The sequence below is a fragment of the Stegostoma tigrinum genome, chromosome 9, assembly GCF_030684315.1.
Source record: "Stegostoma tigrinum isolate sSteTig4 chromosome 9, sSteTig4.hap1, whole genome shotgun sequence".
Taxonomy (NCBI): Eukaryota; Metazoa; Chordata; class Chondrichthyes; order Orectolobiformes; family Stegostomatidae; genus Stegostoma; species Stegostoma tigrinum.
In genome coordinates this window covers 55,775,938-55,791,897 of record NC_081362.1, presented here as the reverse complement: position 1 = coordinate 55,791,897, position 15,960 = coordinate 55,775,938, and the positions used below count along the sequence as shown (strand labels likewise).

The following is a 15,960-nucleotide window of genomic DNA, read 5'->3' as shown; positions in this document are numbered from 1 at the left end:
AAAAAAAAATCTGGAGTTGAAAGTTATTCTCAGTAAGGGTCACCATGAAACCTGTTATTTCAAATATTAGCAGGGACTACTGATATTCAACTTCCATCATCAGATATTCGCACCCAGGACTTTCAGGGACTAAAGAGATTTTTCCGGAAGGGGAAATACTGACTGAAAATTCCTGCTGTGATCACTTGACCTTAAATTAAGGTGAGCTTTGAGTAAACAGTGAGAGATATATAAAAAAAATTGCATTGAAATTACCATTGCTTGCAAAATGGTGAAACCAGACAATTAAATCAGCATCTAGAAACTTGATAATAAAATGTGAGGCTGGATGAACACAGCAGGCCAAGCAGCATCTCAGGAGCACTCCTGAGATGCTGCTTGGCCTGCTGTGTTCATCCAGCCTCACATTTTATTATCTTGGAATCTCCAGCATCTGCAGTTCCCATTATCTCTAGAAACTTGATTCTTGTTTAATTCACATGTGGATGATAATTTCACATCTTGGGAGATGAAAGGCTTGTCTGCCAGCTAAGAAAAACAATGAGGAGACTCAGGAATATACAAATAGACTTTCAACACCAGCTGCTTCTGACCAGAAGGGAGAAGGAAAATTGATTTTTTTTAAAAGCAAGAGCTGGAAAACACTGGTGTTTTCCAGTGTCTCTTGGCCTCAAAAGCCAATGCCTGGTGAAAACGCAATGTGTAACAATAACCATTTACTGAAAACCTCAAGACCGACAAACTTGGCTGCTGCAGAAGAAAAATGAAATCAGCTGAATGGTCAGAACACAAGTCCAAAATCTAATACCTCACTGGCTCTAAGGATTGGAACTGCAAAAGCCTTTACCTTCTTTTCCGCATTCATTCTACCTGTGGGGTGTGGGGGTTGGGGGGGTGGTATGGGATGGGGGTGGAGTTACTGTATTATTCTTTCCCCCCACCCCCCCAATGTAATTAAATTCCTCTCTTTCTTTTGCTTAAGAAAACCATCTAATTACTTGGCCCCTTCAATTTGATCAAGTTAACTGAAATGTGTTAGCTGTGTGGTTATAAAGAAATGCTGCAACTAATGAAGAAGAAATTAAAATAAAAGTGGGGAATCAATTATGTCTCCTCATCTGGTCATAATAATAAATTGCTGTAAAACCTCAACTAGTTTACTCATGACCTTGAGGGAAGGAAATCTGTTGTCCTTACCTAGTCTGGCCTACATTTGATTCCAAACTTACAGCAAAGTACTTGACTGTTAACTGCCCTCTGAAACAGCCAAGAAAGCCACTCAGTCCATGGGCAATTAGGAAGGAGCAATAAATGACGGCCTCATCTGCAATACCCTTATCCTGTGAAAGAATGAGTTAAATTAAACAGCATTTCATCCCACACCAGGAAGAGCACCAATCAGCAACAGCACCAACATGCTTATCGCCTTCCCAGCACACAGGTACAGAGACCATAAAACACAGGAGTGGAAGTAAGGCCATTCAGCCCATCAAGTCCACTCCGCCATTTAAATCATGGCTGATGGGCATTTCAACTCCACTTCCCTGCACTCTCCCCATAGGCCTTGGTTCCTTGTGAGATCAAGAATTTGTCGATCTCTGCCTTGAAGGCCAACTCAAACACCTTTTGTTACTACCACTACAGAGCCCACTTACTAAGAAGGTAGCCTTCCTGAATTGAGGGAAGTTCCTACTACCTCTGAAGCAATTTTAACCCCACTGCAAAATCTCTTCTAAGGATGCCTACCTTTAAGAAGTTACCCAGCAGTTCCTACTACCTCCAGGCCTTCCTGGGTGGTATGGTTTAATGCTAAATCAGGCGTCTTATTTAAGCGAAAATTCTGGGGTCAAGACAGACCTGTGTTGTGCTGAATTTCAAAGTAGCAATCAAATGTGTTCTGGATTACTGAACTGAAGCAGGATGCAGATTCAATAATATCTTTCAAAAGAAAACTGAATATATGCATGAAAAGGAAGAATTGAAGAGAAATCGTGAAAAAGTACAAAGCATTGGGATTAACTGAAAATTTCTGCAAATTCAACAACCATGATAGGCCAAATGACTCTCCTTGTTATTGTATCATTTGACAAAGTATATAACTATTTTAAAGTGGTCAGCTCTGAGCCTCTGTGGTACTCAGAATTTGCTCTTCTAATAACATGGTAGAGGGAGGCAATTTGGTTTGCGAAGGCAAGTGTAATATTGTCAGCATTAATCTATTTCCTTCAAGATTCCATGGATCCTATTTTCAAGTGATTAAGGAACAAGAAAAAGCCCACAGAAAACAAGATCCTCTCCCTTTGTGGTGCAGAGAAGAACCAGGAGCAAAAAAGTTTAACCCGAGCTTCCCTCAAATGCCTCCAAACACTAGTTGAAGTGTGGTGGGAGCCAATGAATAGGGAGGAGGGAGAAGCGGCAGAAAATAACTACAGAAAAAATAAGGAAGCATTAAAATTTTTTAAAAAGCGCATCAAAATTAAACTACATTCAACTATAGTTAATTAAGGACGGTCAAAAAATGATTTAAGCTCAGCTCAAATTTATGCAGACTAATTGGTCATCAGTTAATCAAATCATACCCAGGCCATCAATATGGAAACATGCTGCTCTTTCAATTAGATGGACCGTAATTATGAGTCAAGGTCTTCTGCTCCATATGCTCATTAATAGGATATAGAGAAGATGCCATTAGGAGATGCTTGCACAGTATTCTCAAGCACATTGATGCAATAGCGAGCAACAAAATACTCTGCCATTTAGCAGCAAACTGCAATTCTTTTTAATTTACTTTATGTTGGGAGCATGATGAGCTACAGAGCTGTTGAAATATTCTGGCAAGCAGGGAAGGAAGAATGGCTAAGAGTTACAGCTGGATGTACACTCATTCGAAGCGATGCACAATTAATTTGGTCCTGCTGTACTTACTGCACTGGTTAAGATAAATAAACACTTACGTTTCCTGAATTACAAACTATTTTGACACATCTGGAAAAGCCAGGTGCACACATCACTCAGTCATTAGCACAGAAAAGGGCTGAACAAAGGTGACTTTAAAGTAATTGCCATTCCAGATATGAGAGCTGAGAGAATGGCATTTCAGTTCTACAAATGATTCCTGAAAACACAGCAAACTGTTTGGTCTTAAAACATCTCGTCCCTGATCCTACAGTACACTTGTCCCCAATAAAGCTATCTTCCTGGCTTGCTCAGATAACAGAATCCTTCTGAAATCAGCTTAGGGTCATTTGAATGTCTTCAGTGTTTGCAGAAGTTTTAATTTCCTTGGATTTGGCATGGTGGGGGTACTTTGAGTCACCTGTCCTGGCCTCCATAACATGCAAACTTCTCCTCCTCCTCGCCACACCACCTCCCCCCAACCCCGCCCCCCCCCCACCCCCAACCCCTACCCAGCCCCAATCCTTTCCCACCCAATAGACCCCAGGACTTTCCTTGTCCTGTGCTCTGCCTGGTAGTACTACAGTTTCCTAACATCTATTACTCAGAGGGAAGGGTGCATAATATGGCCTCTTCCATTTCCTACATATAATTCAGCCCCAATACCACATTTATCAAAGTCAGTCCATCAATAACAATCTTTGTGATTATGACCACAGATTGTTATTTACCTTGAGCTCCCTGCAAAATTAGGCTGACGACCCATTCCATCAATCCGGTTACTGACTGCCACGCATTGTTTGACTGCTAGCTATGGCTCAATTGGTACCAAGCCAGGGGTGCTGAGTCTCAACGTCTGTCTTCAGCAGAAAGATCAAGGCTGACACTCCAATGCAAGGCTGAAATGCCACACAAAAAGGTCCGATCTGCCTGCCCAGATAGATTGAAGAATGACAGCACCATTTTAAAATGGAGCAGAAGAACCATCCTTACTGTCCTGGCCAATGTTTAATCCACAATCAGCATGACAAAAGAATATATATGTGTCTGAACTGTGAACACTGTAACATTGTGGGAGTTGAGTGTCCAGAACTGACTTCCATGTTTGTTACATTAGAACAGTACTCCACTTCAAAAGTACTTCATTCATTATGAAATGCTTTCAGACATCTGGAAGGTCATGAGGAATGATACATGAATGCACGTTGCTTCTCGTCTCTCCCCTCTCCCTCCCCCGGCCCCCGCCTGTTACTTGTCCCAAAGTATGCAGAAATAGTTTCTTCTAAATGTGACGATGGCCTTATAAATACCCCATGGGTTCCATCCTTGGTGCTCTCCTTCTTCTTGTTTATACACTGCTCCTCAGAAACTTTATCTGCAGAATGAGGCCTGTTCTCCTTTTCATCCGCAGATGACATCCAACTCTACCTCACCAGTACCTGCACACAAATCCCACATTTAGAGGCTTACATCATGGAAGCAGGCCCTTCAGCCCAAATTGTGCTGTCCAGTTTTCACAATTAATCTGGCCCCATTTGCCCAAGTTTGGTCAATTGTTTCGACGGTGTCAGACTTCCCAATATCCAAGTATCAGCTGAGACAAAGCCTCTTCCCAGTAAGAGCTTTGAAGACACAATCATCGCTTCCTGTGTAACTACAATGACTAACTTTATAAATACTTCATTGGCTGTAAAAGTCCTTACAGGTCTGGAAAGACACCATAACAATGCAAATCTTTCTTGCTTAGTTCTGAAATCATTTCCAGCCGTGGCTCATGTTTGTCCTCCCAGAGTCCCAGTGGCTACTTGGTCCCAATGCAATGAAATCCTTGCCTTCATTTAGAAATCTCTCCACTGTCTTGACCTTCATAATCACACAATTCCTCGAGAGAATATCAGTTAGCTCTCTAATTATTGCCTGCCTCATTCATTATAGCTAAGCTCTTTGCAACTCCATCTCTCAACTTTTCTAATTAATTACTGCATTTCAGATTTCCAACCTCTGCAGTAATTTATTATAGGACAGATTTTAAAAAAGCAAAATTATGCAAAACACGTAACTGAGAGGGAATCCTGCATGAAACTTCAATTTACAAAGAGACAGAATCACAGTGTCATAAAAAGAAAGAACTTTTTTCTTTTTTCTTTGAAAAAAAAATTCTCTACAGCCTTTCTTTAAAGCTGTTGTTCTTTTCTCATCACCACTCCAACATACCCAAAGCTCATTATACGTTACCAATACTTTAGCATCTGATTTAAAATTATAGTTTTATCAGATTAGAGAATTCAGAGCAGGCTTGGTTTGTGTTGCTGTTGACAGGTCATTAGGATGGGAGCAAATATAAACATTTCTGTGGTAGCCATGGAATTGCAGTCGCTCTCTTGAAAGAACTCAAAATTAAACAGGACCATGTGCAAAATGTACAGAACACATTCAGTCGTTGGGAAATGCTTAACCTCTTGAACGTGTTCTTTCAACTGTTCAGCAACATAACAGTGAAAATAAATAGGCTTTAGATTTTAAACAAAAATCAATTAAAGATTCACAATATTGAAAAATATTGAAATGCAGCTTGTCCTTTCAGGAAATACTTCATTTGTCTGCCTGTCCTATCTTTAACCAGATTACATTTAGGAATTCCAGATGGCTCTTTATGATAGGCATATAACAAAACTGATGACTTGGAGAAGCAACTGAGCACCATTAACATTCACAGGGTGAATGGTTGTGATGGACAGTTTACTTGTTAAATGCACAATAATTAGGGCTTTGGTTCATCACTGTTCCATATTCCAATAGCGAAATCAAAATTTGTGTAACTAAGTTTTAATCATTATCATGACAATTATGTAATAATATCATCAGTCAGTTAGTGATCTGTAGATTAGTCCAAATTAGCAGAAAGGACAGCAATAAAATATAAGTAATTATTATAATGATTTTGATATACGTTACAGATGTCAACACAAGCCTATCTAAAAGGCCCTTAGGTGATGAACAATCTAATGATATATTCTGTACTTCAACGTAATAGGAGAAGCAGGATTTACATACCACCAGTTAGGCAAGTATACGCATATTGCATATATGCAGGTTAATGCCCTTTTGTAGAAATCTTCCATGTCACCTCAGACAAACTTCATTTACCTTTTCATTGCATATTGTCTTCTATACTTAAGAGAAGAAATTTATGCTTTCATTCTCTCATCTAGTCAGATGAGTTGAAAAAGCAATAAATTGTAAATTTATTTCAACTTTGGATCTCAAAGAAAAGCGTACGAGTATCAACAAGCCAAAATATAAAGGAAGTTTGGTCCTTTAATCATATTTTGGCTAGATGCGAGTACCACTCAGTAAGTTAATACAGAAGGCAAGTGCAACATATTAAGAATGTGGGATCGCATGAGTAAGCCCTCTCTCGTTTATGTTGAATCAACATTTCTCCAACGTACACACACTAGGAAAAATAAATCTTCTTCACTTTCTAAAACTGACGTTGTATCAGTTGAAGTTCTTTCTTTTTATGACACTGTGATTCTGTCTCTTTGTAAATTGAAGTTTCATGCAGGATTCTCTCTCAGTTACGTGTTTTGCATAATTTTGCTTTTTTAAAATCTGTCCTATAATAAATTACTGCAGAGGTTGGAAATCTGAAATAAAACAATAGAATGCTACAGAAACTCAGCAGGTCTGGCAGCGTCACTAGAGACCAAAACAAAGTTAATGATTCAAGTCCAGTACAATGACTCCTCAGAGCCAAAAGATGATGAAAAGTGGTGGTTTTGCATGTAACTGATGATGAGGCAGGTTGGGAGTGCCCAAAGCAAAAAGACAAAGTGACTGTAATGGTTAAACTCAACGTCAACTCCTAGAGACTGTAAGGTGTCTAAGCAGAAGACAGGGGGTTCCTCCTCCAGCCTGCATTCAGCAGAAGCAATTCAAAGCATGACCTGGGACCACCATTTTGATTACAAACTCCAAATCCTGCCAACAACTCCCAACCAGCTGCGCATTGTTGGTGTCTTGTTGGCTTTGTTCTCAGAACAGCAAATCCGTTTTCTCCTTTTCATATGTGAAATTTGCACCTTCTTTTTATCTCCATCCCTCCTTTACCACTGTCCACCAATGTCTGTATGTGGAGTAGGATTTGAATTTTGGAGTTTGTGCTTTAGCTGTATACAGCAGATCTCACTTTGGCACTGAAGCCAAACACTGAGAAAAGGAGTTGTCCTAACACTCAGCTCAGACTGGCTACAGTTGAACTCTGTGCAGAATACAATCGACATCTGGGAGACCTCCAGCAGCCTTTTATCTTTGAAAAGTAGGTCTATAAACATTAAAACAGTATGGCGAGGAAAACTGCTCCCTTTTACTTCCAGAATAAAAAGCAGAGCACCTCGTGTTCCAAAGCACCTAGGGAGTGACCAGCCAAAAAGGTGGCTGTGCACCAAAAAAGGATCGGCTGATAACGCATGACTGTCAATAATTACCTTCAGTTCATTAAATCAAGTATTCCTGCATCTTCAATTAGAAATCTAGGGATCTACTTCCCATCATTCGTCAAGTTCTTTTTTTTATTAAAATCCAGCAGCTCTCTCGTGGAGATGTTCATATTAAATAAGCAGGTACAAAGTTTTTACAACAAAAGTGAGAATATTATGCCACATAATCGACAATGTGTTATTCTGCTTGACGTAAGTGTTTGCGAAAGGTCACAACTCCTAAATTGATGTGTGATCACACTCTAATATCAGTTAAAGGATAGACATAGATTAAAGCAAAATACAGTGTGCTGGAGTTTGGAAATAAGAACAAAAATGTACTGGTGAAACACAGCAGATCCGTCAGAATTTGTGGAGAGCGAAACATTTCAAGTCCAATATGACATTTCTTTGGAACTGGGCCTGCACACAAGAGTCAGATCCCAAAACAACCCAAAACAATAACTGCTGATTGGTTGCTTGTGGACAAAAGATAGCAGAATCTGTCTGGCATCTTACCTCCATATTCTGATTGACTACTGATAGTGATTTCATCAACGTTGTTTAAATCTCTTTGAGCTAAAAAAAACAGAAACAAAAAAGCCAGTGTTCTTGCGTACAAATTTTACTGACCATGAGATTTTGCATGTTTTTAAAGACAATTGTACATAAATGTTTCACGATTTCTTATTTCCCTTTCTCCCCTTTTCTAAAAAAGAAGGTCTTTTAACACACATTCCGTATTCCTGCTTGGAAGCACAGGCTTCTCTTGAACCAGTCAAGATGTGAGTCTTTCTCAATCTTCTAACTATGTTCAGAAGATTTTAACTGTTGTGTTAAGACAAACAGATCTAAAAGCACAATTCCAAAATCCCACCCACAGTTCAATTCAAGGGTTTAAGTACACCTACATGCTACAATGATAATGACTTACCGTCATCATTACTATATATCTTGCAGTCCAACCTAAATCTCTCCAAAGTGCTAACAAGCAAATGTCCATTATGTCAAAATAAACTTGAGATGATTGATAATGTTCGGTAGTAAAGACATATTGTTATTCTCTTTTTCTTCCTCTGGTGTACCTCCCTTTCACTGACCAGCTGGGATCTCGAATTCTCGCTTTGAGCAAGTGATGTGGCCCAATGTGAACAAGTAGCAGCATTACAGCATGGGAGTACATTTAAAACAAGATCTGTGTTAGTTCACTGACTGTGCTAAAATCTCTCAGAAAAAAAAATTCCTTTTTATGACATACTTGCCCACTTGGTAATAAGGAGGAAGCCCTTGGACATTACAGGGAGGTAGCATCTGAGCCAGATGTTCTTTGTTCTCTCACGCTCAGACTTGAATGGCTAAAGGTGTGAATTCATAATGCAGCCTAATAAAAGGTGAGTGCCAGTGTTTAACTCTTTCTACAGTCACCAATGGAGGGTGACAAGTGCAAGAAACATTCCTGATCAGCCACACGATGGCAAGAAATTGGGGCTCGTTCTATTCATACTCACAGCTGTGGTCCATGTCGTGAATCTTGCCACAGCAATGTGAATGCCTGGGATGCCCAGTAGCTGGATGAGTGATGAGGATCAGTGAACAATAAAGGGTTCAAACACCATCCCCAGGCAGGACCTGCCTCTTCACCTTACCCATAGTGGAGGTCACGGCGATGTGGGGCAGGCAAAGTCAAGAAGAAATGGAAGATATTAAACAGACCGTGAAGTTTCGCACAGCTCTTTAAATGCTCAAGAGTTCATGTATGTATAAAACTGGACACAGCATTACAAGCCTAGGTAGGGTGGCAAGGAGACAGAAAAATCAACAAATGACAGACTGAAAATCTCTGTATGCAAAGGAGCTTGAAGTGAGATTGGAAAATTGACTTCAGTTTGCTTGGTTTCAATATTTCTCCACGTTAGTTGCACAGATCATCCTGGCTATTGTCAGGGAAGCAACGGTTTATCGGTATCTGGGAGCAGCGCTGAGCTGGATGGGATGAGAACCACTGACAAAAGTGCAATCTCAATTAATCTCATGCTACAAAGTTCATTCGCTTGATTAAAACCTGCACTGTCGACAGGTCCCAACCGGGGTGTTACAGGCCTGGGGAAGGGGAGGGTAAACAGCTAGCAAACACTATTCTTGAGCATTATCCCATGGCTTCTCCTAGGGAGAGACATCTAGTACAGTCAGTTCCCAGTCACTGTTAAGTAATTGAGGAGGTGCTAATCACAACCTGGTTTATGTGTAACAAATATGAAGCCACTTGAACTTGGTCAGTGTACATGACGGATGATGGGATCAGTGCCGTTACAAACAAGGAACTACTGGCTTCGGGGAGAAGAGCAGGGAGTTGGTAAACAATTTGCTAGATCATTCAAGGCTGCAAAACATAGTAGGGACAATGCATCCAGCCTGAAACATCACACACCACTGAAGTTTTCTACCCAAGAGATTCCAAGTCTGGCTTGCCCAAATCTGGGGAAACCAGGGAGATATCCAGAAGTAGTGTTGCCGTTTAACGCATGCCCCTTTTCTATGACACTTTCAGTGGTATTTCAGAAGTTAAAAAGGTCCCAGAGGTGCTTTGCTATTGAGTGAGGAAGGGTAAGTGTGGGTAGAGTGCCAGGTGCACGAGAAGAGGTAGGATGCCAGGGAGGTAAGGTGGTCAGGTGCCAGCTAAGTGGATGAGTGCTTCGGGACATCAAGTAATCAGTGCTGGGTCCAGGTATTAGTCATGAGGTCACTTTAATAGTTACACAGGGGTTAGAGTCTGTTTTTAATTCATCTAACTTTTTCTTGGCTAACTAATAAACTTAAATGAATCGCAATCTTCTGAATTTCTCCTACTTTTAAGTGTTTTCACAAATGCTGATCACAGTGCTCCATTTCCCACATGGTCCTGATGCACAAATCCACTCTATGCTGCTGCAGTGAGAACCTGCCCATCAGACTACCATTATTTAAAAAGTCACTTAACAGGTTGTGCAGTCACGTTTTAACTTTACTGTAATTACTGACAGCCTTGGGAAAACCATGCAAATCAAGTCAAAACAGTCAGATATGCAGTACCAGGAAGAATTATTTAACAAACTATATTTACTGCTCCCCAATATTAGAACAGATTGTCAGTTCCTTAGGGAAACGTCATGTCTCCACAAGCATATTAAAAAACCTAAAATGCACAGAGGTTAATGCCATTGAGTAGACAGTTGTATTGCTTTGACCATTGCAATGACAGCATGGGAGGGTATCAAAGCAGCAAGATGCGTACACTCAACATGCTGGGAACGATAAAGTGAACCCATCAAGAAGGGAATGGATATTGTTGAATGGTAAGTCAAGGAAATCACTGCTGCAAACACAACGCAGGAAAGACAATAAGTGCATGGGATATCAATGTAAGAAAAAATTCTGAAAAACCAATACATGATGATGCTTAACAACCATCTAAAAAAAAATCTGGTGGTACCTTTTAGGTAACTTTTGCAAACCAGCCATTCTAAGCCCTATCAGGAACTTTGAAAACGTCCAAGTCAAACGAAAACTATTTACTGAGAAGTGTTCACGTGTAAGTTTGCAGAGGCACAGAATATAGACAACAAGATCCACAAATGGAACACACTAGGGATTGGACACGAGGCTAGAACTCTTCCAAAGTTGTCCAATTTAAGTTAAACTAGCTCCTATCAGTTTACTAAAGCAAAGAAAGAACGACCAAATGATCACTTGAGGATAAACAGGACCAACAGCCAAATTTCCAACAAACTCTCGGATGGGGTAAGAAAATTTACATGACAGGTTTGGGGGAAGGTATAAAATCTTGATGTTTAAAAATGTAATATAAAATTATAAAAAGCAAAAACTTTCAAATTAGTTTCATTATTGTGGTGTTGGGGTCAAGAATTCCCCACCCAGAGCGGTCACAGATCGAAACAGCAGGCCCACTTAATGCTGCTATGGCCCCAAAAAAGACTGAAAGGAAATAACTTCATTTTCTCCATTTCCAAACAAGAATAGAGAAACTGTAGATTATCTTTAAGATTGGCATTAGTGGGTAAAGGAGAGATATAAAATTCAACTTAGTTGTTCTTATCCTGTTGCAAATTACTTGAAAAAGCAAAGTAACTTTCACTGGAAGGGAGTCTGTAGCCTACTGTTTGGCAAATTCGCCAGCTGGGGTAAAATATTTCAGGTCGCCTGAACCATTTCTTGGCTTATTGAAATTTACACCAGGAGGCATAAACAAACATCTATCAATTCCACATCAAGTTGGTGCAACAACAATTTTCTCTCCTTTCCACATGAGGGCAGTAAACTCGTTCTTTTATTCCAGCTGTCAAGTGAGAAAAATTCTCAAGTTATCCGCACTTTTGTGCAGCAAAACATCATGAAGTTTTGTTCCTTCATGGGTTCAGATGGTTGAATGATAGACTAACTTGGGTTGAGACAGTCGAGAGATGGACTATCTTGGTCTTCTGCAGGTTACTGCCATTGTTTGGCATGTGTGTCGTCACTTGTTGTAGCTTTACCAGGGTGACACCTGATTTTTAGGTATGGCTTACGCTGCGACTGGCATGCACTCCTGCACTCTTCATTAATCAGTTTGATAATAATGGTAGGCTAGAGGACACACCAGGCCATGAGGTTGCAGACTACCTGTATTTAAATAGAAACACTGATATTGCTAATGGCTCTCAGTGCCTTACAGATGCCCAGTCTCAAGTTGTTAGATCTGTTTGAAGTCTGTTTCATTTAGCACAGTATTAGAGTGTACACTCCACGTGTGGCACTGAGTGAAGACGGGACTGTGTCCCTACAATAATCGTGCAATGACCATTCTCGCTGATATTGTAAATAGGGGCACATTAGGGAAGGTGATCGCTTAGTGGTATAATTGCTGGACTGTTAATCCAGAGACCCAGATACCATTCTGGGGACCTACGTGCAAATCCCACGACAGCAGATGGTGGAATTTGAATTCAATAAATAACTGGAATTAAGAGTCTAAAGACGACCATGAATCCATTGTCAAATGTTGGAAAATCCCATCTGGTTCACTAATGTCCTTTAGGGAAGGAAACTGCCATCCTTACCTGGTCTGACCTACATGTGACTCCAGACCCACAGCAATGTGGTTGACTCTCAACTGCCCCCTGGGCAATTAGGGATGGGTAATAAATGCTGCCTAGCCAGTGACATCCTCATCCTGTGATTGAATAAAGAATAAATTTGCTGCAGGCAAATTGGAGCGGATGAGGTCAAATAAAATTTTCCTTCTTGCCGGCTCCTTCACCATCTGCACGCTATCCAACAACTATGCCCTGGAGAACCTGGCCAGCTCAATTCAGAAATGGGAAATGGTGATGGACAGCGAAAACCCCTTCTCACAGTAGATTCTGTGTCACTGCCACCCTCTTTCAAGTTGCTAATTCATCAGCTGAGGAGGATGTTGATTCATCAACCTCGAAAGGGAAGTTGGAGCCACAGAAACATAGAAATTAGGCCATTCAGCCGACTGAGGATGGTTCAAGATAGACAACAGGGAGAGCTCACTACGACAATAGTTACACAGGTTGCAAGTTATCACTCTGCTGACAGCCACTCTAGTGTTGTGGCAGAATACGTGGCTTCTATTCCAGGCCTCCAGTATCTGCAATGTTTGGTGTCCATTAAAAATCCCTGCAAGTGCTATTTTGAAATTACAGTCCAAGGTAAAAATGCAGCAAGAATTTTAATCATCGCTTAGCATTTTCCAAATTAGCCATGGGGCTCTCACGAATTGATTTCCATGTGGGCCTCAAAGTGGTCAGTACTTCCAATGGAAACAACTGACAACTAAGGGTTTGAGCAATTCGGGGCTGATAGCCGCGGCAGAAGCCTTTGTGTAATTTTTCATGTCCATAATTGGAAGGCAGGCTATGATGCATTCCAATCAATGGTATGGAGAGTGCAGCAGTCTAGCCAGTCATCATTAAAGAAAGTGTTCCAGGCTGTTCCCAAACCAGTATGGTTCAGGTGCTGGACTGAGTTTTTACAGTGCGTGAAGAGAAAGACTGAGTTTCGACTTCAGGCATCATTTAAAAAGAAATACAAAAAAAACTGTATGAATAACAAGAATTCTACTTTTTAAAAACTTTCAAGCATTCGTCTTAACTATTGGGTGGTCCATACCTTCAGTACTGCCGTCTGATAGACCATCTATTAGGGACTCTGAAGAGGGACCCACTGGCCCAATGAGATCCGATCCATCGTGAACTTCACCATCCTGAAAAACACATTTTAAAACATAATGTGGCACTTTTTTTTAAACACAAGGCATCTTTTAAGTCAACTGGGAAGTGATGTTGGATCTTGGCATGTGAAGAAATCACGATCTCCATCAGTGCTGCATCTATAACGCTTGGAGGGGAAGGTTGGGCTGCAACGCACTTTTTGATAGTTGAAAACGAAAAATTTGTACAGGATTATTTGGAGATCGTCCTCTTCCCTATAATAAATTTTCATTGATTTCACTATTACTAATAATGCATACAAAAGCTCGATCACTGACATGCTTGCCCTTTCATAACTCATGAACAGGGAATGTTTTATGCTTAAACCTAGACACAGGATATTTGGATGTTACAAACACACAAGTCCAATTCAGTCTTCAAATAATGTCTGTTTTCTCACAGAGGTCAATGAATTAGGATACGCCAGCATTAATTCTGGTTGCTCTGAACCTCTCTTTTTCAGCCCTGTGACTTACATTTCGCTAACTCGGTCACGCCTCAATGGAGAAGTCAGCTGGAAATAAAACTCTACTCTTCCCAGTGTCAACGCAACTGTAAAAAAAATTTAATCCAACTACCCAAAGATCCCAGATTTCCTCACTTTATGATGCTCAGGTTCGAAGAAAATTATCATTGTGACTCAGCAAGAAAACAGCTATCTATTGCAAATAATAAAGTGTGAAGCTGGATGAACACAGCAGGCCAAGCAGCATCTCAGGAGCACAAAAGCTGACGTTTCGGGCCTAGACCCTTCATCAGAGAGGGCGATGGGGAGAGGGAACTGGAATAAATACGAAGAGAGGGGGAGGTGGACCGAAGATGGAGAGAAAAGATAGGTGGAGAGGAGAGTATAGGTAGAGACGTAGGGAGGGGATAGGTCAATCCAGGGAACACGGACAGGTCAAGGAGATGGGATGAGGTTAATAGGTAGGAAATGGGCCATCTCCAGCACATCCCTCACCTTCCTGGACCCCTCAGTCTCCATCTCAGGCAACCAGCTTGTAACTGATGTCCATTTCAAGCCCACCGACTCCCACAGCTACCTAAAATACACCTCCTCCCACCCACCCTCCTGCAAAAATTCCATCCCCTAATCCCAATTCCTCCGCCTCCACCCCCACAATGATACATTCCACTCCCGCACATCCCAGATGTCCAAGTTCTTCAAGGACCGCAACTTCCCCCCCCGCCCCGCAGTGGTCGAGAACGTCCTTGACCGCATCTCCTGCATTTCCCACAAAACATCCCTCACACCCCACCCCCGCCACAACCGCCCAAAGAGGATCCCCGTCGTTCTCACACACCACCCTACCAACCTCCGGATACAACACATCATCCTCCGACACTTCCGCCATCTACAATCCGACCCCACCACCCAAGACATTTTCCATCCCCACCCTTGTCTGCTTTCCGGAGAGACCACTCTCTCCGTGACTCCCTTGTTCGCTCCACACTGCCCTCCAACTCCACCACACCCGGCACCTTCCCCACCAACCGCAGGAAGTGCTACACTTGACCCCACACCTCCTCCCTCACCCGTATCCCAGGCCCCAAGATGACTTTCCATATTAAGCAGAGGTTCACCTGCACATCTGCCAACGTGGTATACTGTATCCATTGTACCCGGTGCGGCTTCCTCTACATTGGGGAAACCAAGCGGAGGCTTGGGGACCACTTTGCAGAACACCTCCGCTCGATTCGCAATAAACAACTGCACCTCCCAGTCACGAACCATTTCAACTCCGCCCTCCCGTTCTTTAGATGACATGTCCAACATGGGCCTCCTGCAGTGCCACAATGATGCCACCCGAAGGTTGCAGGAACAGCAACTCATATTCCGCTTGGGAACCCTGCAGCCCAATGGTATCAATGTGGACTTCGCCAGCTTCAAAATCTCCCCATCCCCCGCCGCATCCCAAAACCAGCCCAGTTCGTCCCCTCCCCCCACTGCACCACACACCCATCCCAGCTCTTCCCCTCCACCCACTGCATCCCAAAACCAGCCCAGCCTGTCTCTGCCTCCCTAACCTGTTCTTCCTCTCACCCATCCCTTCCCCCCACCCCAAGCCGCACCTCCATTTCCTACCTACTAACCTCATCCCACCTCCTTGACCTGTCCGTCTTCCCTGGACTGACCTATCCCCTCCCCACCTATACTCTCCTCTCCACCTCCCCCTCTCTCCCTGTTTATTCCAGAACCCTCACCCCATCCCCCTCTCTGATGAAGGGTCTAGGCCCGAAACGCCAACTTTTGTGCTCCTGAGATGCTGCTGGGCCTGCTGTGTTCATCCAGCTTCACAGTTTATGATCTT

At 42.0% G+C, this 15,960-nt stretch overlaps 1 protein-coding gene across 2 annotated transcripts in view; it reads right to left on the bottom strand.

Moving 5' to 3' along the window:
* rps6kc1 (ribosomal protein S6 kinase polypeptide 1) overlaps positions 1-15,960 on the bottom strand; it is a 161,486-nt gene that overhangs the window by 103,521 nt on the left and 42,005 nt on the right. For both annotated transcript variants that reach the window (XM_048536017.2, XM_048536018.2), the window contains 2 exons: positions 13,548-13,641; positions 7,896-7,955 (listed from right to left, as the gene is read on the bottom strand). In XM_048536017.2, coding sequence (XP_048391974.2) covers positions 7,896-7,955; positions 13,548-13,641 — 154 coding nt within the window. The remainder of the gene's footprint in view (positions 1-7,895; positions 7,956-13,547; positions 13,642-15,960) is intronic.